This window comes from Cephus cinctus, unplaced genomic scaffold, assembly GCF_000341935.2.
Source record: "Cephus cinctus unplaced genomic scaffold, Ccin1 Ccin1_scaffold1780, whole genome shotgun sequence".
NCBI lineage: Eukaryota > Metazoa > Arthropoda > Insecta > Hymenoptera > Cephidae > Cephus > Cephus cinctus.
The window spans coordinates 121,443-143,069 of record NW_014333995.1 but is presented as its reverse complement, the minus strand read 5'-3'; the positions used below and the strand labels follow the sequence as shown (position 1 = coordinate 143,069).

Here is a 21,627-nt window from a genome sequence, read left to right as displayed (position 1 = left end):
CGAAGGCGTGGCTCTGCCGATTTAATCGTCTCCTGGAACGAGGGCAGATTTTCGGAACCAGCACGGACAGACGGACACACGCGGCGGCAGATACTACTGCGATTTCACTTTGCGCCGCGACGCTGAGCTAATCACTCTACGTCCTGGCGTTACACGTTACTGATACGAGTATCATAGATCGTTTCTTATCCCTTGTGAAGGGCACACCAGTGATCGGGTAGGATCGTGATCCTAGTGAATGTACCGGATCTGTCGTAGGATCCTAAAAATATAAATTGAGACGTATAGTAGAGTATTAACTGTATGGTACTGTGAATTGATCTTACTTGAAATTGTGATTATTTATAGATCTCTTTGTTGATCTATATCGTTATCATCGTTATGGAACAAGTTTTACTCCTGCTGACGTAGAGTTTTAAGAGATTGGATCGTGCGCCTTGGACCTGTGGACATTTAAAAAAGAGGCGTGATCGATCCTCCCTGTCTTCTGTGCGCAAAGATAATAAAAGGATTCAGCCTGCAGTCTCTACGGCATGTATCCGGGAGTTTAGATAATCGAGGATAAAGATGGCCGCACCTGCTGGTGCGATGCACTACAACGCGCAGATCGTCTCCGACGAGCTGCATCAGCACTCCAGACATCTCTACGGGATTCAGCATCGATTGCAGGATCCTGGCTCTTCGCCGCGCTCCGAGGAGCCACGTTCACCTCAGGAGACACGTGTCCGTTCGCTCGAGGATCGTTTTGCAGAGGCCGAGGACAGGACGCAGATGCGATACAGAGAAGACACTGATAAACGATATCATCAGAAGGAAGTCACTGGTCCAAACGTCTTCATCGAGGAATCCTTACAACGCAAGTGCTACGAACCTGGATCATCGCCTAGAAGAACGGATACGTCGTCACCGCAGGGTATGAACTTCCTGAACTCCAGCCAGGCGAATTCCCTGGGGAAGACTTCCTTCTGCATCGATGCTCTACTTGGCCGCGCTACAGGTCGATCCTTGATACCTGAGAACACATCCAAACCATTCGTTAGATCCATACAGGAGTCTCAGGGTAGATGCGACTCACCTGGTAGAAGACAAGAACCCGTAGATCCCAGAAATTCTGTCTTGGGTCATCCTCTTCATTCGCTTATGCACGTCAGACCGGATTCACCAGGTTCTGCAAGGAGCCAGTCAGGTAGACCTGACTCTCCGTTACTCAGAGAAGCATCCAGTCATAGAGACCAAACTAGACCAGACTTCAGACCGGATAATGCAGAGGATGAGACTTCGGTAGACGTGGATCCAACTCGCACGGGAAGTGCCAGTCCAGGAAGCAACGCAAGCAGGAGTCCTGTCTCCAGTCCTCCGATATCCCCAGGATCAGAGGATCCCACAGGCAACGGTGTCCTGGGTCATCAGAATATTACTCCCAATTCCTATGGGGTGTCTTCTGGGGTAATCCGACAAAATCAAGGGCTGCTACTTCATCCAGGAGGTCCATTGATACACCCTGGAGGACTGTACTATCATCCTGCGGGTGGTAGTGCGTTTCACTCCATACATAAGGAGGGTCAACCTGTGGGACATCCACAATCTGGAGGACTTCATCCTCAACAACATCACATTCATCCCCTACAATTGGAATGGCTCGCCAGGACTGGCATGCTGTATCCAAGGTTGCCTGCTGATCTTGCTGGTGAGTTACTATTAAAAAAAAAAGAAAAAAGTATTATCCAAATATTTCAAAAAATTCCATCACTCAAACCAGACCATTATACGATATCAATCCTGCCAGGTACACGTACTGGAGACAAGCATAAAGATAATATCCTATCTTTAGTAAACCGATATCTATCAAAAAATAAAGTCTAGTCTTTAAAATGCCGATTAAACTGGCAGTTTAGGGTTTCAGCCTTTCTCATTAAAGCATTATCGATCGCTCCTTAATTTACGTTTGCTTAAACTATGTCACAATAGAATACTCATAATTCCCTATCAATAAGACGAATAAATCATAAGTCAAACTAATTTGACAGGAAATCGAATAGCGATACCATGGCGTCGAGTTAACTAAAATGCCACTCTGCATTGTCAGCTTAATTACGTTTTCAAAGTCCACTTACGCTTAGTTAGTTAGATTATTTTAAAAAATCAACAAAACAAAATAAATTTATAAAACGTCTGATACGAAATTTCATATAACGTGCATTAATTTTATAATGTTTTGTTGATTTTTGTATAATTGCTTTATGCAAAAAATATAACTATAGTGCACGGATCAACTAAGTCAACCTTATCACAGGCTGTAAAGGTTCCACTAGAGATTAACAAGTGTAAGCGCTAAGTGTTGCATATGTTAAACGTCGCGTAAACGTTAAGCGCCTATTATCATTAGGGAAGGTAGCCGGCTCATAGTAGCGGTCTCGTGTGTTATGTTAGCTCTTGACGTCTATTACCGACTATTAGCTCAAAAGTGAGGTTACGTTGAAAGACAGATTGCCCGCTTCGATGGACAGATAGGAGACTGTTGACATGCCTAATGCACTGTAAAGCTAAGCCATATTGGTTGGCTACTCGAAAATTTCTGCCTGTGATAAGGCACGCTTAATATTATCCAGAACTCGCACGGAACTTGTGTTACGCAATACTAACTGATATTCGGATACAACGATAATTAATATTAAACAATTCTTAATCTAATATACCATTACAAACAAAAATATTCAACAAAGTATTAGGTTGGTGCAAATATTGCGACTTTTATTAAAAGCGTTCATAACAAAAACCACAATTACTTTTGCACCTATCTGATACTTTGCATTAGAAGCACTATACGTATAGAATAACTCAAAGGTTATGTTGAAAGTAGAAAAACGTAACAAGGAGACTTTTTAAAAAAATATACTGATTGCCTCGTCAAGCCAATCAGTCGATGGGTTTTAAAGAACAAATTGGTCGGTGATCGAAGGCAGGGTGTATTCCTGGTTACGTAGGTGGCGGATGAGTGTGAGCAGGGGGTACTTCCTGTCAGATGATCCTGATTGGTTGTTGCTGAGTTATCCTGTGACGAATTAAAAATAAAAATAGTACCGATCTGGTACACGTTCCTATATATTCGTTGACGTTCAACTATGCATGCGTATACGTCACCCAGTGGACCATATATATCGGTGATATTGCTTGTCAAAAATTGGCCAACCATACCTCTGAACACCCCTACGTTGTAAATAACCCATGTAGCATCACAGTTTTTATTTGTGGAATATCATGACACGGTAGTTTACGCTGTGGCTCGTTTCAGCTCGACACCATGTTTCATTCCTATCGAGAAAGGCTGGTAGAATGTGTTCGAAATATTCGATATTGGAATTTAACTGGATCTATATTTGCTACTGACATGTTATGAGTATTTGTATGAGTATAGTGTGTATAGATATATATTTACCAATTTTATTTTTATTCGTAAAAGGACAGTTGAGGCAATTAGAATTTTGATACTTGAAATTATTGCCATTCTCTTACTGTGACTGTTGCAGGCTTACATTTTTTTAGTCAAAATCGACCTGTTTGCCTTTTCCATTTTCCGTCCTTTTAAAAGCCATTGCTGGATTGCTTTTCTTAAATGTTTGCAATGTTAACAGTTACCATTTTATGATAATTTCCAAACGTAATGAATACGATTGCGCGAGGATGACAGGTGGCTGAGCAAGGAGATGAAAATTGAGTTATGAATGCCCCTTTAATGGAGGCGTCAGGCGACAGGTAATTTTTTCTTCGACTAATGGCGACACCCTCGATTCTTGTAGACGATGACAATTCTTAAGGGATTATTGTTTGATCTTCAGCGAAAGGGTCCAGGTTGTCACTACGAGGGATTACAGCGCCAAGGAAATGATCCTATCCAGTGACTTTTGACCTTTGTCAAATAAAGTTTTCTTTTTAACACTGTCAAAAACCTTCACTCTAATTTTGCCAATTTTTTGAGAGCCTGTAAAAAAAAGTTACTTTTCAATCAAACGTATCAATCAAGATTGGATATGTATATCGGTTTATATTATTTATACATACCAGAAGTAAACGTGGGGAGAATTTTTATTTCCTGACATAGACGCCCTTGCATTGCGAATGTAGAAACAATGGCGAAGAGATGGCGGCGAGTCTTCCAAACAGAAGGGGATGATACTCAAGAGACAGAGTCTGAGAGGGGGTGGTAGGGAAGGGGAAAATACGCCGGATGATTTAATTAGTTAATTGTGCGTCATTCATCCGTCTATTCATCCCCTTCGTCGTCCTGGGGCTCCTTTCAACCTCAGGCCCTCCTCCCGACTTTGGCAAGTTTCCATGGCAACCCTACAGGCTTATACTCCAATAAATGGGCAATTTCATTTCTGACAAAGACTCTTCGTAAATTCACGTTTTTTTCTGGTAGCCTATTTAGAAGAAAAAAAAATTATCAATTATCGCAACTCTGTCCACGACTATAAAATTATCAATAAACACCGATCCATCTGTCGAATAATTAGCTAAGAATTTATAGGATTAAATGAATTGATTAAATTATATGCACCGATTCTATTCTATCTTTAGCTTTCTCACGCTTACACAGTATCCACTTTTCTATCTTTTTTTTAACATCCATAGATACAGATATAATCCACGTAACAGCATATGGTGTACCGATTGCGTGGGATTACTACTATTTGCTTAAGAAGTCTGGCATTTGTATTAATTTAATCTCAACATATTAATCGTGTTATCGATAAAGCATAATCATACATGGCGCGGCAAAATTCAAAATAAAATCGTGCACGTTGCATTCGAGTATCTAATAAATAATTATAATACGCTCTTAAATCATACAGTAATAATTCCCTAATGACTATTATAGAAATGTAATTGTCAGTCCAGATTGTTAATACGGTGTATTCATCAGTCACTGGTATACCAGTTATACTGTATACAGATATATAGATATATGTATATGACAAATGCATATACGTCCTCTGGATCTGTACCCATATAGAGTATGGTATAGGTGGTAATGGTGTTTCTGAATTAGCTGCCAGCTAGTTTGGCCGTCCGCAAGCAAACAGATCTTGGTTACCCGATGTGTAACGTTCCACGTTGCCTCGTTTCACGTTTCCCATCCATAGTACATATGTCCATATAGGTATACGCATATGCAGAGTGACGTACGTAATCTGTAGGAAAATAAATGTTGAGTTAGTTGAGCGGATTTACAAATAGTAAATAAATATGTATACGAAACGTATGATCGAATGAAGAAAACGTATAGAATAGTGTGTTAGTTTCAATATAAAAAATGTATAGGCGTATATAGATGCACAGGGATTATTTTGTATTGAATAAAATTTTGCAGGGTATATTTTCCATATAGTGTATCGGGTATACGCGCCATGTCAGAAAGTGCAGAACTTAGAAGTTTTTGAGCTCAGAAATAAGAAGTAACATAGTGGATGTTTATGGCGTGATTTGTGGCGACCTGTGAGCCGAGTTCGGGATTAAATTCGGCCATTCCGGGTAAGGAAAATAGCCTGATAAAAGTTGGCTAACTTCTCGAGAAACGGCAGGGTGGTGGTGTACTGGCTCGCTCTGCAGGCTAGCTAGATTCGTTTAGCTGGGAGCTTTAGGGAGGTCGGGGGGGTGGTGGTGGATAATTCGGGAGGCGTTACGAGACCTGGGGGTTGAAGGCGGGGCCTGGCGCACACGAACGACCACACGCAAACGACCAAGTCGTTATCCCCTTCTGCCGTTCTATCCTATCCGAGCGATTCCCAACCCCTGTTACCGAACTACCCCCGTTTCTGCATTCCCACCACGGCACCCCTACCACCCTCGTGGCATTGCCGAGCGGTTAGGAGGTATACACGCCGATTTAGGCGGCTAATTTCAATTTGCAATTCGCTGTTGGGTAATTGCTGTCCATTAGAGGGTGGCCATTTTCAATTCGTATGGATATTCAACCCCTTGGTATTTGCGACCATCGGATACGCACTGTGTATCAGCAATTTGGTTATAACTTACGCGTATGCTGTATTGACGTTGAGTTGTAAGGGATGAAGAATTTTTTACCCTGCAAAATAATTCAAGGTAGTTACTTTGATCTGGACAGACGACTAGGGGTTGCAATTGGCATTGTCTCTTTGGTATTAGATTGACAAAAGTAAAAAAGAAAAATCAACCCTCTGGATTCGTTGGAGTATTTAGTTACAATTAAACGAACCTTCCGTTAACGAGGGTTGTTACTCGTTAGCCATCCCCTCCAGGGTGGTAATCGATAGAGAAGAAAAAAACGTACCACCGAGTCGATAGACTCAGGCAAAATTTCACACTGAAACAAGAAGAACGTATAAAGCAAAATCAAATTATAAAATTATGAAAAATTGTGACAGTCCAAACAAACCTTAGCAAGTATTTGGTACAACCTTAAGATTTGTAACTATATCCATAAGGGTAGTACCAGTGTAACATGTAGAACTCTTCCATGCATGAGCTGTAGTGTAGTAAGGAGGGTGGAGACAGGTTCTGCAGGGTGCGCGTTAAGTACAGATAATAGGTGGTGTTTACCGCCGCGATGATCGGGACGATTTAAGGGTGGCCAGGCTTGAAACGGCTAATAGGACCCCAAATAAATTAAATTATCATGATAAAGGTCGGACGGGGGGTGGAACTTTTAGTCCACAGGGTAGTCCCGACTTCACTCCACACTTAGTTCACTCACCACTCTCTCTCTCTACATAACTTCAACCCCCTGCCGTCACGTATAAGAGCGTGAATAGTGATTGTCCACTCGATAAAGCCGCCCCTCTTGTTTACTGACATCTGTCACCGTTTATGGCAGTAAGCAGCGAGCCGACTGGCATCACGTTTTCTAATACTGACATCCGATTGGCCTCTTCCGTTGGATCCTCTTTGACTATTGGCTCCCAGCGTTCACCTCGATGCCTTCCACCATCCGCCAGGTAGACTAGCAGGGGAAACTCTGGATTTATATTATTTATTTTGCCACGGGGTATTTGTAGTTAGTTAGCGACTGGCATCCGCCATCTACCAACCCTTGGCACTTACCCTCTGCCGTATGTCACTTGCCATCCCTTCGCAGAATGAAATACTCAAGGGGTACCTTGCTGCTCCCATGAATATTGTTACTTGTTCTCCTATAGCGTTTGTCGATCTTCCATTCTCTTTTATTATTTTCGAATAAACGCCATCTTCCTCCGGTTCATCCTTGAGAGTCTTTTTTTTCTGGTCAGATATAATGAGACCTTTTTTATCCTTTTCTTTCTGAAAATTAAAATTTTTTTTTAATGTTACACATTTTCAATGAGTTTATAAAAAAAATCAAATTATCTCATATGAATATAAATGTATGATTTTAGTGTCTAATGTGCATCAGGGCTGTTTGATATTCTCAAATTGGGGTAGTAACTGCGCATAGGCACTAGTATTAAATATCCTAATGGTTATACCATAACGGGTGTATGCGAATTGAAAAAAAGTCCCATAAAAGTGAATCATGACAGGGTAGGATTTGACGCAACGGTCCAAATAATAATTGTCGCGGAACGACGGCCAGGAAATCATCGGCCATATGTGACCAGCAGGGGGTAAACCACCCTTAGCTTAACGATAAATAGCCCGCTAAACGTTACACGTTAAATGCTAAATGCTAAATAGCCATTCTATCTGTATCAATAGAAAATCCCATACTAGACTGTACATCGTATTATATCAAGAACCTAGCTGTGCATTAGACGAATATATATACATATATACTATGGACATTAATGTATTTTATTTTGGAATAAAATTATTATCTAAGTGAGAAATAAAAATACGTAACAAGGAGGGTCGCTCGCAAGTGTAATTCCATGCTGGCAAAACTCGCCATATGGGCAATCACAATTAAATAAATACACGAGCGGCTTAATGCCGCAGATAAATAATCGAAAATCTGTTACTCTCCCGAATTTTTTACGTAGCCAAAGATAAGGAAGCCAAACGCACTGGCTGTTAACGCTTGGATTAACACTCGTGGCGACACGTGGCCCATGATTCAAAATCAAAACTGTCCACTAAAAACAAATATAACGCATCCATACATTCAATGCTAAAGCGACGTACACACTTATTATCACGACTACATATTAGCTGGTAGATAAAATTTAGATTGTTTTTCTGAAAATCAATCAATTTCTTAATATCTTCTTGGCTAAGAATCTCCTAGAATTTTACATAGGTATTGTCGTACAACAGACATACCTTTCTAGGATTTGATCACCGATAAAGCACTGTTTGGTAAAGATAAGACGTACTTCTATGAACGAGGCAAAAAATACAAATTTAAAAACACTGAAATAACATTTTTTGGAAAAATTAATTTTTCATATTCAAAAGACTCATCGATTCAATATCTCGTTGCTGCCATTTAATTTTAATATTTATTTGAAAACCTTTTCTATAAAATGTTATATCTATGGCTAGCCACAAACCCCTTTAGCTAAGGGATGAAGTGTTATTTTTTTCTATAGGGCGTCAAATTTGCCGACCCTAAAATAATAATCAGAACCACCCCACAGTCGGTAGAGTGTGCACTGTCGCGATACCTGGTTGCAACTAAGTGAATCACTCACTGCTAATCCGAATGCATTCTAACTAAACGCTGCCATGTGTACAAACACTGACAGCCGGTCGCGCACTTGCTATTTAAGTTGGGGCTAACTTTAAGCCAATGACGCAAGGTTCAGTGAGAAGTTCACCCTTACAATTGGCAAATTTAATTCCAGCCTCGCGATCGACGGTAGATCAAATTGAAAAAGACAGTAGAGTCCACCCCGCAAACGCATCGTACAATAGTATACAGAACATAAAAGATCTAATCTTAAGGGATGAAACTTAGAAATATTTTTTTCTTATATTTACGTAGAGATTCCAGATCCCTTACTACGTACGCCTATGGACGCCAAGTTCGGAGTTCACCCCATGACCAAGAGTCATTCGCAGGGCTAATTGCAGGGGCGTCTCGCCACCCCTTCGTCTAACCCCAAATCATCCCCGGTAACCCATAGGGATTTGACACTCGCGATAATTACATTAGCATTCGATGATTTTTATTGGATCATCCCCGATAGTTATAACGAACGGTCCCTACGTACACACTGCAAAGATCTTTAGTAAAATAATTTATATAAAAAGGACAACGAAGAAAATAAACCTCAATTAATCTCCCTCTGATTATAAAATATCCCAAAATTAATTTCAGGTTGCGCAGCTCAACATGCTCTGCTTGGAAAAACACGAAGACCAAGAACGGCCTTCACGTCTCAGCAGTTGTTGGAGCTCGAGAAACAATTTCGACAGAACAAATACCTGAGCAGACCAAAGAGGTTCGAGGTGGCGACCTCGTTGATGCTTACAGAAACGCAGGTGAGATTAAAGTAAAGACATAATTAAAATTAAAGAACGACGATTGAATAATTAGGCAAAGCAAAAAACCAATGAATAAGTATAATAGTCTGTCTCAAGCATCAAGGAATGAAATAGTGCCTCACCTATGGATTGTTGGATTGTAAATCGCAAGGGCTGTCAAGCTTGGAATTTCTGAATGAGGAGTGGGGGAAAAAGACCCTTGAGAGAAATCCCTGAATAATCCTCCCCTCCGAATCTCGCATAGTTCAACAACTTAAACATAACTCCAAAGCTTACGAGCTCTGACGGATCGCACGGCAAACAGACGTCCGAAAGTCTGAGTTATGGCGGCTCAGTCGCTGATTTGTTTCGATATTTTACCGATTCCACCTCGAGCCTTCGAGTCCGACTCATTTAGATGCACCCAGCCGTCTTTCCGACAATTCTACTCGAAATTGCAGAAATCCAAGGTAACTCCTGAGCACTTGTTTCCTCCCAACGAATACAGCTTTCGAATATTCGTCAAATCAGAAGACACTCGTTCGTACTGGAATCATGAAAATAAGTGATTTAATGTAGAAGGTAGATACCTTAGAATTCAATGATTTACTATGGCAGCAATGAGTGCGAGAGAGACGGACTTATGGTTACTTACGCGCGTAAGAGAGAGACAAACATACCCGCGAGCAGAAATATCCATGACTTTCAACCCTGATTTCTTAAACTCTCAATACATCTTTGATTGATCTTCTAAATTGATTATGATAATCGAACCAATTAGTTTACTGTATCTAGAGTCAATCAGATTCCAAAATAATAATTATGTCAGATTTTCACCTCTCAAACTTAATTGGCTCTAGCTAAACGTCTCTTGTATACGGTTTATTAAATTTTATGAACAATTGATCAAAGAGCATTGCGTAATAATGTGTAATCGCAGACAGCTCGTATTGGATTAATTAAATCGATTGAGCTCGTTGGATCAAACAACAGTCATTGATTGGCTGATCGCGATAAGATCCTTACGCTAGCATTGTTCATACGTACAGAGACAGATATTGATTAACCTTACAATAAAGAATTATTAATTTTCTTACCAATTATTTGATCGTTGAAAGACAACGGTTTAGCTTCAAAAATTCCCACGTTGATTTATTCCACGAGAATTTCTCTTCTCTTAGAAATATTCTCACTCTGGAGAATATACCAGCGAGTCGTCAAAATCCCAAAGTGATTCGTATTCGTACGAGCATGAAGAAGGTGTGTTCCACGAAGGGTGGAAGGTAATACGACTGGGGTGGAACATGATATGTTGTCCGAAAGATTTACATCGTATTCTTACGACAGGGGATAGAAAATCGAGTCTCCCATCCTGGCTGATTTACTGCCTGGTGCGATTCCAATATCGAATGGGAAGTCACGTGCGATTTTACTCCATTATATCCTTTTCTATAAGTACATAGGAAATTTAGAGAGAGCGAGATTACTCTTATGAGAATTTATTCTCAAGATAATATATAACCGGTGTATACTCACAGTGATGAATTATCAAATTGAAATCTTGGTTAATTATACCGTTGTGATAATTAATGAATTCTTGTTCCAGGTAAAGATATGGTTTCAAAACAGGCGAATGAAGTGGAAGCGTAGCAAGAAGGCGCAGCAGGAAGCAAGAGCGACTGGGAAGGTCGAGGAGACCGGAAGTTCGCGAAGCGCAGATCGTGAAACAGGAAGTGACGTCAGCGTGAGCGGTAGCAGCGTACCGGAAGAGGGACGATCTTCGTCTCAGGAGAGTCAACGGGGAATCACCGAGATTCAGGAACCACTTTATCGGCCTTATGTAGTGTAAAATGGTCCGGGATCCGGATGTCGCCTACGTGAAGGTCCTGAAGAAAATGAAAGAGACAGTGTAACAGTGGAGTGTGTAACGTGGAGAATAATATTTAATAATATATAATGACTGCGATGGATTTAGAATATCTCCATCACTCTCAGGTTCTTTCATGGAACGACTTGAAGTTTTCTACGAATGGATCTCTAGATGAAATCTTTGTAAATAGAACCAGCCACTTGACCTCGATGTAAATAGGGGGCCAACGATAAGGGCCGGCGAGCACTGAAGAAAAATTGTCTAGGCTTTTACTTAGGACTCGATCGATAACCATGATCTTGCCATTTTGACTCTGCCGAAGTCGATCGTGTTGACAAATTGCATTACGATCAGAATGTAGTTAACAATTTGCAATCGGTTCGAGATGAGAGATTGTTAATTGTGTTTCTATAATTAGATTATAATTTTTATCGGTTCTTGGGAGAACCGATCGTGTACATAGTAGTACCTATGTACCTATTACGCTTTAAAATTTTCGTATGTTAGCGAAGGAATTTTAAAAATGAAAACTGACAGGGAACCGATTTGAATAAAATATTGTGGCCATTATGCAAAATGAAATTATGGTTGGCCAAAGCGACGTTAGAAAATGACAAGTCTAGCCTATAATAATTTTTAAGTATTTAAGCACGATTCCGAATTTGTGTTATTAATTTAGGCGATAGTTGTATATTGAATATATATATACATACGAGGAGCAAGTATTTATGATATGTGACGTGAATGTAAATAATATTCGTGTACGAATAAGAAATAGAGAATGTGATGCCAGAACCTAATATATTGGGAGAAGTTCCTAAAATAAATTATACGAAAATGATTAAAACAGAAAAAAGAAGGAAAAAGAGTAATTCGCCGCTCGGTAGGGCGGCAGGAATTATTTAAAGAACCAACCCTTAAAGAATCATCCCTGCGTTGAGGAATGTCGTTAGGAAAATCCCATGGGAAGAAAACATTCTGGAATTTGTTTCTCTGTAAACTACAGTGGGTTGTAAGTACGTGAATGTTCATACATTACAGAAAGCCATGGATACTGTAGTTACAGGGTGGCTATGTGGCAACTAGAGGGGGTTGAAGACCCACGGGGTGAAGGGGTTGCTGGGGTGAAGTGGGATTGTCGAAAATTTGCATGATGGCTGCTGATTGGGTATATGGCTCGTAAAATGAGAATATTTCAACAAACTCATCCCTTCGTTAGGTATACGTATATTAATACGAAATCAGAAATGATTCGTGGGACGTCGGGCAGTTCCATGACTCATGCCTGGAAGAAGGCAAAGAAAAGAAGAAGGTGAAAGACGAGGAAAAGGTACATCGCTAAGTCGCCATTTCCAAGCCCATCAGATATTTATGACATGGTAATTCCCAGTTACGAATTCCGTGAAGTTTCGCGCTCGGCTGGAGGCTGGGGAACCGGAAATCGCGAGGCACCCGTTCGGAAATGTTCCCTCCAAGGAAGGAGGTAGACGACTGTACCAGAGCAGGAAGTGGAAATATTTGAAGAACGTGGATCGATGTCTGTACGCATCCTGGATAAGAATAAAAGCAGATATAATTATATAGATATTGTAATAACCTTAAAAAAATAAAAGAGAAAGAATATCTCTGCTTACCTGAATTCCTTGTAGAATTATTTTCCAAAATCTCAAGGATGATCCACATTTTTGAAAATGTATTATTCAATACTGACGTCACGACTGATCTTCCTAACTGCCTTCTTATGATAACTGGTCGATTATCCAACTGGCTACTCCATTAGTACTATCGACTTATTTCCTTTGACCTCCCAGCAACAAAATGGCGTATTCAATCGATAGATAGTTTGTGTCATCGGCTGGTAGTATTCTCCTAGAAAAATTTTGACATTATTAAGATTGCTTTAAAAAATTGATATAATTGACAAGAACATCAGCTGTTTTTATAAGACTATGGTAAGTACAGTGTTAATTGTTGAAAATGCCGTTGAATCCGACTGTACCTATGATTGTGTTTTTCAAAGGAAGTAGAACGTTTATGTTAATTTCCGGCAAGTAAACGCCCTGTTGGCGCGCGGGTAACGCTCGTGTTTTCCAAAAAGCTTTACGGTTATTTCCGCTTACGCCATTTATGCGGTGGAAAACGGTAATATGGCGCCGAGCCAGGATCCGTCCCCGTTTTCCACTGGGAAATTTCAGCACTGGTGGAATAATCACGACGAATGAAAGCACTTTGATTTTCCAAGATATTACGATGAAGTGTATTAAAACGAACTGTCGCGTTACAATTTCAGGAAAAAAAAAAAAACCATAAAACTTTAGCGCTTCGCGGAATTCCCAAGTGGCTATAAGTATAACTCGGGTAAACCAAAGGATTCAAACTTCTCAATGGCTTATACGAATCTAGTCTGATGTCCAATAAGACAAAGAAGAAAAGGAAAAATACAGAGAAAATAGAATCCACAGCAGCCATTTATCTCATAAATTATAATCTTATAAGATCATTGGCTGTGTATCAAAAAATATATGAGGCAGCAACGCACTACCTAATTTGACAAATAGGCGTCGTAGAAAATATGACGCAGGGAGTAATATGCGCTTTCTGTACGGCTACGTATGTATAGAACCATACATAAAAATAGACGCGAAACGTCGCCATTGAGCGAGAGAAGAGAATCAATGAGTAATAAATTAAGGGTGATTCGCGTACAGCAGGCCTGCTTAGTAATTGGTCAGGTTCATCGAACTGCGAAATCTATTGGTTCTTTGTCATTGAACGTATATGACAACCGATAGAGGATCGAATATATATCCAATCCAAGGCAGACTGATTATCTTCAATTCTTCATATTGGCATAGAGAGTCATTCTCCAGGGGCAAGTGACGTTTCACCATAGTCATCGACTCTTCATCCACTTCTTGATCCATTTCCAGCAAGTGACAACCCTCAGTCAAGCAGTGCTGCCATCGCCATTTCCTTAGTTTGTAGTATCCGATCCTTGAAACGTTATAGCCCGGTTAGGGGACCCCACTGTATCCATCCTGCCGGTTGGGATTTCAGAATCGTGAAGTGGAGAGGCAAAAGTCCTCCGAAGTTCGCCTCTGGATACGTGAGGGTGGGAACCACTCATGTTTATATGCATTGTATTGCTAAAACCCTTTTAACCGAATTACATTTAGCGATTCCAGCAGTGCCGTATCTGTAAAACTGTATGCGAGAGTGCGGAGAGGGTAGCTGCTGGTTGTGGGTGAGATGGAGAATGAATCAGGGATAGAGAACGAGTGAATGGAAGAGAGAGAGAGAGAGAGAGAGAGAGAGAGAGAGAGAGAAAGAGAGGAACCAAGGGAATAGGAATAGATAGAGGGACGTTGGTGTATGGCACTACTCCGCTGGCGATGGTGGTGGATGCTGGGAGTTGCGGTGGGCTGGAAAGCAACCGGCTGAATTCCGGGACTCTCGGAACGTTGGCATCCCTGAATCCTGATTCTCTTGGTAAACAAGTGCTTAGGTGATTCACTGCTTGTTCGCTCCTATCGGGCGTCGTTTGTTTCGAGACGCCGACGCCATTGCCTCTGCGATTCTACCTCGTTTTACGGTCTAATGGAGACTATGCTCTTTACCTTGTGCTATCTGGGAGCCCTTTCTTCTCTCAGCCATTTTACACCCCAAGCTATTGTTTGTTCTTAGATCATTACTTTTCCACGTAATGTCTTGTTGTAATGCTGGGATACCGGCGAGTCCAACTGCATGGAGGTAATAGTCGATATTTAAGTATATTACGTAAACAGATACTTGGTATAAACAGAATCATCAAAGAGCATTGACCGATTAATGTTCAAGGATTGGCATCAAATCTTTTGTACAGGTGCCAAAGAGTTAGGATGTTATACATTGATATAGTTCAAATATTAAAAACATTCAACTGATCAATGTAAAATTGTACTGCGCAACTATTATGATAAATGATTACGTAGTTCTAAAGATAGCCTTATCGAGAGTCATCTTACCATCAGCCCAAATTGTAGTTAGGAAGTCAAGCCCCGCACAAAGGGGTGGAGCCCTCAAAGAGTCACAAACGCGCTACGGCCCTGACTTGGCTCGCGCAGCTCGTGGCAGAGCCCGTCATTAGCGCTAACAAGGTTATCCCCGGGCTGGGGTACCCAGGACCACCCTATGCCACCCTCGTGCTGCCATCCCCGTCCTATGCTCAGGGTCCTGCTCTAGACCTCCCTAGAACAAGAGGGGATAATAAGATCTGCGACAATCAACCCAACGACGACGACGACGACGACGACGAGCGTCGTGAGACGACCCCCTGGGCGAGCTAGCAGGCGACGTCCGCCACGTTTAGGTCCACCTTTTCCTTTACCTTCTCTCCGTCTCTGCTTACGACGCCCTCATCCCTCTCTGAAGTCTCTCTTGATCCTACGTAAAGGTAGCCTGCAGCCTCGAGGGACGTCCGTCGTGTGTTTGCCATTTTATATTTTCCTCTTGATTCCTGATAATTCAACGTAATCAGATACACTCTCGTGTAACTTAGAAATATACTAGATATCAGGTACTATACTAGACGTAGATACACTACCCTAATTATTGCTCGGGTACAGTTCGGTTATGGTAGTTTGTGAGTCTGCTCGGAGGGAAAATCTGTTTGAGGGACCCGTGCAAATAGATTTGATGGTTAACGAGCAATAGGGTCGTTAGGCCAAGTTGTAGTTCGGTTGGAAGCATTAGTATGGTTGTAGGTTAAATTAAACTAGAAACCAGGTCGCATCTGTTATATCATAATATAAAAGAGATGAACAAACGAAATAGAATTATTATAAATTATTTCAATATTACCCCAAGACCTTTTATTCGTACAAACAGCATGATTCCTATTATGGTTCTATACGGCGTGTACCTGTAACAAAATTCTGTATCAATTGTACGTAGACCGTGGACGTGGAATTATGGCAAGTCATTTATCCAGAAGTAGAAAAGTTACCTAGAAATTGCATCGATCCATCCGAAATACATATCAACGGGGATGGTTTACGACCACAAAACTTCGGGACGAAGGAATCCTGTAATGGATAAGTTTTCGGGCATGGAAGAAAGTATGGCTGGCACTTCCGGTTGGTTGCCCTGTAAATATGATGAAGAACAATAGATCATTGGTTCAGCTTGAACTATATACGGACTCTACTGCTTGGCGTGTACACTGGTAGCTATAGGGAATCCTGGGGATGCCCATGGTATGGAAGGTGGCCAGGAGGATTCGCAATGGTTTGGGGATGAAAATGGAGTGAGATAGGAGGAGGGGTGGGCTGTGTTGGCCAAGCTGATTGTGTGTAAGTGCAGAGGGGAAAGGAGAAAGAGAAGAGGAACAGTCAGCCAGCAAGTTCATGCTGGTGAATCGTAGTAGAGACGTGCCGGAAGGGGGGTTGCTACGAGGTGGAGGGTGAGGTCGGCTTGGAACGGAGGTTGGAAGGAGCTAACCGCATCGTAATCAACGTAAAATGGCGTCGGGAACAGAGAACGGAGAACGGAGCCTCCTGAGGTCGTGCCGCCATTGTTGATCGCCTTCACCCACGTATAATACGTACTATATTGTACGCACAGGGATGCAGCTGCAGATATTTTACTCGAAGACTGGAACTTCTAGGGAGAAAATTATTAGAATTAATTATTGTCTTTGATTAGTTGCAATTCTAAATATTTATACCTTTTTTAGTATTTATATACACGCTTTACCTTTAAAGTATCGGCGATTGCTTCGGTGTTGGCGTTTGATGAGTTTTATCTATTTCGATAACACTGACTTTAAATTTCGCAACGGAAGCAGCTTAATCTCTCTCTGTTATTAATTCAATCGACTGAGATATTTTTATAAAGCTCGACAGAGATTTGAGATTGTGATTTCAATTTTTGGTGACGTAAGTCTGAACCACTCGAGCATATTATGATTATTATAATTCGATTCCTGTGTCACCGAAAATGGTATTTGACATTTTAGCTAGATCAAAATTTACAATGTTAATCTGATAGAATTCATTTTTTTAAAGCTCCCGTTTTCAGTCTCGTTTTATAAGAATTGGCACGTGTTGGATTCAACCCTGCGGAACGTTGGCAAGTCGCAATAAATTACGCAGAAGAGAAGCAGCTCTGAGCGGAGATTACTGGTCCTGGTTTCTCCTCCCTCCCAGCCAACCCCTATTTCATCCTGGTCTCTACTATTCAGCGCCACTTTACAGGGGACGATGGCCGCTTCAGTTAATGCCGACGCTATTCTCGATTTTTGAAAATGCTACCCACGCTACAAGCAACATTTATACGTCGCAGTAAGCTAAGGTAACGGGTAATAAAAGTTTCGAAAAATATTGCGAAAATTCCTAAAAGAAAAAACAGCTGTCCCTTTGAAAACAAAAGTATACAATCGCAGACGATGGATATTCGAAAAGGAACGAGAGGGTAGAATCCTCGTTTAGAATAAAATAATAATTTAATCAAGTATCAGTGTAATAGGCTTATCAGTTTGTGTCGAACCCAATACTGATATTCGATGCCTTACGTAGTCGCTTGGAAAATTACTACGTTCCTCGAAACAAAACAAGTCCATTCCGCGAGGCGTCCATGGAATAAGAAATTTTGCGCGTTCGCGAATTGCCGTCCCAGAGGCAAAGAGATCCAGGACTGAGTCCGATTGGCTGAGCTAAGAGATCGCATAAAAATTCAACGAAGTACCCGCTGAACGGTTCATTTCACAGGAGCTGATCGCGTTCGACTTCAGCCTCGAGGGTAACGTACATTACGATGTGCTGACTGCCTGCCATCTTTTCCGATAACGCAATTTAATCCCCTAGCATAATCTAAACCGAGGGAGGATCCTTCAGAGTTTATTTTCAATACGAATTCATACTTTACAATGCTTACAGACTTTTAGCCATCGCCTATTGATTATATATCTAATATAATTAAGTAAGTCTGAAAACAATGCTTTCACTTTCAAAATTAACAAAGAAGATAGGAAAAATCCGTTGAGATCAGTCCAACATTCAGAACTTACCAATATTCCAAATAACATCTCGTCAGTACACTCTGTGTCATTTTAATACTTACCAATGCTTTGTTCATCACTCACTATGCATAATTATTTATTCAGATACTTATTAGCACTCATAAAATGATCAGAAAAGTGGAAAACCTCAGTTTCCTCTTGACGCTTTTGCCATCTCTGCCGGCATTGTAGTAGATGGCGTTTCTTGTCGTAACTAAATAGCCGTGTTCTACTTTACCGACAGTCAGCAGCATGGGATACTACTTCACCAAGTTTGGTTAAGAAGAATACAATGGCCGCATTTTGTATTTTTACGTACCACTCCCAGAGAACGCTGTAGACAGTTTCCACCATCGACAATCAAGATCTCCAACGAAAGTAAACAACAATGTCGTGAGTGAAGAACGACACGAAACGTCAAAACTGTTGGACATTTTAAGGTGCTTTGCTCGTGGAAGAAGCTACTGTGCTGTATTATTCAAGTTTCTCATTGACTATGTGTATCGGTGCCCAAAGTAGATCATGAGAACTGTGGAAGGGAAGGTTGTGGTGTTAGGTTCACAGGGTAAGTTATTGTCACAGTAACGCACTTCTGGTAAATATCCCCTTTCTCGTTGCATAACCTGGAGCCAGGCTGACTCGAGCACATTTATGGTAGATCCTGCGAGGAGAGAGCATCTGATGCTACTGAATGAATAATTTCAACAAACTCTATTATCCTATTAGGTACTATTAAGTGCATGTTCACAAATCAGCCAATTTTTTTTCTTAATTGTTTTCTTATCCAAAAACGTAATCGTTGCGTTGGTAAGTATATTCATAATCAAATACTTCAATTTTCAACCTTACTTGACATACGTATCCGTTAGCACGTCTTATTTGGAAAAATAATAAATGATTAAGTACTTTATCTAGAGTGGGGTGATAATTGAAAAAAAAAATTCTTAATCTAGAGCATTATTCTCAATCGTATAATTCAGAACTTTAAGCACGACACTCGTCAATATAATGTATCGTTCGTTATCTTTTCGGGTATTCCCATATTAATATCAGTAGAATAACCGTACCCAGTTCTCCTGTGTTATCATATACTCTTATTTACGATAAAAAATGTTTAAAAGTGTCGAATGACACGTCGAAAACCCAAGTGTGTCATAAACAGCTTTATTTAAGATTCGTGTGACAAATTATGAAAATACAGGCATAAGAGGACAAAAGTATTACAATTGCTAGGATAATTTTCAAGCAGATATCAATTACGTATGTATATTTTATCAAGCTATAGTCGATCGATATGCAAACTGTAGACACTGGGATTTCTTTACACTAAAATATATTAACAGATGGTTTCTTAAAATCGTATTTTACTCGTAGACGAACTATATCTGAATGACGTCATGGCAGGACTATATAATCGTGATAATATGTCAAGAAAATGTATTTAGGTAGACATTCGTTGCCTTGAAATGTTTTAAGTATCAGATGTACAGAATACAAAGAACGAATTAGCTACCATTAATAGATCTAATCGATACAGTACGGTATTAATCATTCCAGCCGCATACTTAGTCATCTATCCAGGAAATTCATTGACAAAGAAATGGCCTTAATATGTTTATTTTTTCGTATTCCGAGAAGGCGATTCGTACCTTAGCAATCACGGCTGCCTCAAGGCGGGATGTTTGAATTGTACCTAATATTATTTGTATGTTGCAGGCGTTGGAAAAACAAGTATGATCGTGCGATATGTTGGGAAAATGTTTAATCATCACATAAATCCCACGATAGGAGCGTCTTTCTTCACGTGTAAGGTCAACCTGGAAGAAGCAAGAGTTAAACTTCAGGTTTAGTTATTTGAATATACCGCCATTTTTGTCTGGTAAAATACTTGGGAATAATTGTTGATTATACTTGTTTTATGTAGGTGTGGGACACTGCTGGTCAAGAAAGATTCAGATCTATGGCACCCATGTATTACAGAAGTGCTAATGCAGCTTTATTAGTCTTTGACTTAACTCAGTATAATACCTTCACTGCCATCAAGACCTGGGTAAACGAACTCAGGAGAAACATTGAGGGGCCTATGGTACTCGTTTTAGTTGGTAACAAAAGTGATCTCGAAAATCAACGTAAGGTTGACCCGGAGGAAGGTAGAAAGTATGCCGTCAATATTGGAGCGACTTATTATGAGACCTCAGCTCTTCAGAACGAAGGAATCGAACAAGTTTTTCTGGCTATCGCTATTGGTCTTGCTAAATTGAGCTCAGGAAGTCGTGACTTGATGACTAGTCTTAGAGTTTATGATTCCGTCAGTTCCGGGCTGAGTAGTCCGGATATGCCGCTTAGTCCCTCTAGCGAGGAAAGTACGACAGATAAGAGTATAGCGTTTGCTATTCAGGAAAGGCCACCAGCTTGTTGTTAAATAAAGATACAAATTTGAAAATTAGATAAGTTTGCTTTGATGCAGTTATTGGTAAAATAATGATTGATGTTTGTTTTTTTTTACTAGGAAGTAAGGCGGATCATTATTGTTCACTAGTTAGAGCAAAGGAAGAGAATTTTTGTAACTCTTGCACCAAACTTTATGTCTAATCACTTTTGTGTATCCATGAATAATGTTATAAACTTGGTGCATTCCGCTGATATTCATTCAAACGTTTAATTATGGATTATTATAGAATTAATCCAAATTATCTTGTAATATAATATTATTGATGCAGTCATAGGTGATTAAATTGTCAATTATTTGTTTGTAACTCAAATTTCATTAGTATATTGTGATATACTTTATCATCGTGACGCAATACGGTTTTATCAACTAGCGCTTGTTTGTTAATACGTCATATTAATAACTTTTATTAAAAAATTCAGTTAATTAAAAAGTCGACAGTAAAGACTGTTATATTTTAAGTTTCCTATTTCTATATTTATTACTAACTAGCACACTGCCTGTACGAAGAGAAAGACAAAATGGCTAAACTCGATAATCCGAATGCGTTCACATTCTATTAATTTGCTCGTTTATAAACGGTTATTTGGATCACATTTGTACAGACTTTTCTACCAAATACAGTATATATTTACCATACTATGTGAACCTCCACTAAAATCCTATCATAAATCAATTTAATTCCTCATAAAATAATACACAACTTGTATATTAATTCTGAACAGAATTCCTAAAAAAAAAAATGCAAAAAGAAGAATACATAAAAATTTGCGTGAATGATTTATCCACAGACGATCACAGCCAAATGGAGTGAAAAAAAAAGTACTGGTGGCATAATAAATGACAATGAGA

General features: G+C 40.1%; 2 protein-coding genes and 3 long non-coding RNA genes across 7 annotated transcripts; 2 read left to right on the top strand and 3 right to left on the bottom strand.

Annotated features, from left to right (window-relative positions):
• Positions 1-548: 548 nt before the first annotated feature.
• On the top strand, positions 549-12,854 carry LOC107273692 (homeobox protein Hox-A1). The gene is made up of 3 exons (XM_015752149.2): positions 549-1,687; positions 9,275-9,438; positions 11,027-12,854. Exons 1-3 carry the CDS (start codon positions 568-570, stop codon positions 11,267-11,269), a joined length of 1,527 nt encoding a protein of 508 aa, XP_015607635.1. The 5' UTR covers positions 549-567; the 3' UTR covers positions 11,270-12,854.
• On the bottom strand, positions 2,639-4,324 carry LOC112495247. Of its 2 annotated transcripts, XR_003061609.1 has the most exons (5): positions 4,060-4,324; positions 3,637-3,979; positions 3,437-3,579; positions 3,142-3,312; positions 2,639-3,052 (listed from the first exon to the last, which is right to left on the bottom strand). It is a non-coding gene; the product is annotated as an uncharacterized LOC112495247 (long non-coding RNA). The 2 variants fall into 2 exon arrangements; XR_003061608.1 differs by having other exon boundaries at positions 3,437-3,979.
• LOC112495248 lies at positions 6,469-7,156 on the bottom strand. The gene is made up of 3 exons (XR_003061610.1): positions 7,081-7,156; positions 6,734-6,979; positions 6,469-6,625 (listed from the first exon to the last, which is right to left on the bottom strand). It is a non-coding gene; the product is annotated as an uncharacterized LOC112495248 (long non-coding RNA).
• Positions 12,855-14,893: 2,039 nt separating the features above from the next.
• Positions 14,894-15,778, bottom strand: LOC112495251. The gene is made up of 3 exons (XR_003061618.1): positions 15,657-15,778; positions 15,295-15,517; positions 14,894-15,030 (listed from the first exon to the last, which is right to left on the bottom strand). It is a non-coding gene; the product is annotated as an uncharacterized LOC112495251 (long non-coding RNA).
• Positions 15,779-18,652: 2,874 nt separating this feature from the next.
• Positions 18,653-21,414, top strand: LOC107273664 (ras-related protein RabJ). 2 transcript variants are annotated; one of them, XM_015752089.2, is made up of 3 exons: positions 18,653-18,891; positions 20,043-20,170; positions 20,251-21,414. In XM_015752089.2, exons 1-3 carry the CDS (start codon positions 18,849-18,851, stop codon positions 20,746-20,748), a joined length of 669 nt encoding a protein of 222 aa, XP_015607575.1. In that variant the 5' UTR covers positions 18,653-18,848; the 3' UTR covers positions 20,749-21,414. The 2 variants fall into 2 exon arrangements, with proteins under 2 accessions (XP_015607575.1, XP_015607576.1); XM_015752090.2 differs by lacking the exon at positions 18,653-18,891 and adding an exon at positions 19,113-19,586.
• Positions 21,415-21,627: the final 213 nt, after the last annotated feature.

Coding starts and splice junctions, on each gene's coding strand:
- LOC107273692 (XM_015752149.2), top strand. CDS start 568: ATGGCCGCACCTGCTGGTGCGATGCACTACAACGCGCAGATCGTCTCC. Junction 1,688..9,274: donor GTTGCCTGCTGATCTTGCTG/GTGAGTTACTAT, acceptor AATTAATTTCAG/GTTGCGCAGCTCAACATGCT. Junction 9,439..11,026: donor TGATGCTTACAGAAACGCAG/GTGAGATTAAAG, acceptor TTCTTGTTCCAG/GTAAAGATATGGTTTCAAAA.
- LOC107273664 (XM_015752089.2), top strand. CDS start 18,849: ATGAGAACTGTGGAAGGGAAGGTTGTGGTGTTAGGTTCACAGG. Junction 18,892..20,042: donor TGTGGTGTTAGGTTCACAGG/GTAAGTTATTGT, acceptor TGTATGTTGCAG/GCGTTGGAAAAACAAGTATG. Junction 20,171..20,250: donor AAGCAAGAGTTAAACTTCAG/GTTTAGTTATTT, acceptor TGTTTTATGTAG/GTGTGGGACACTGCTGGTCA.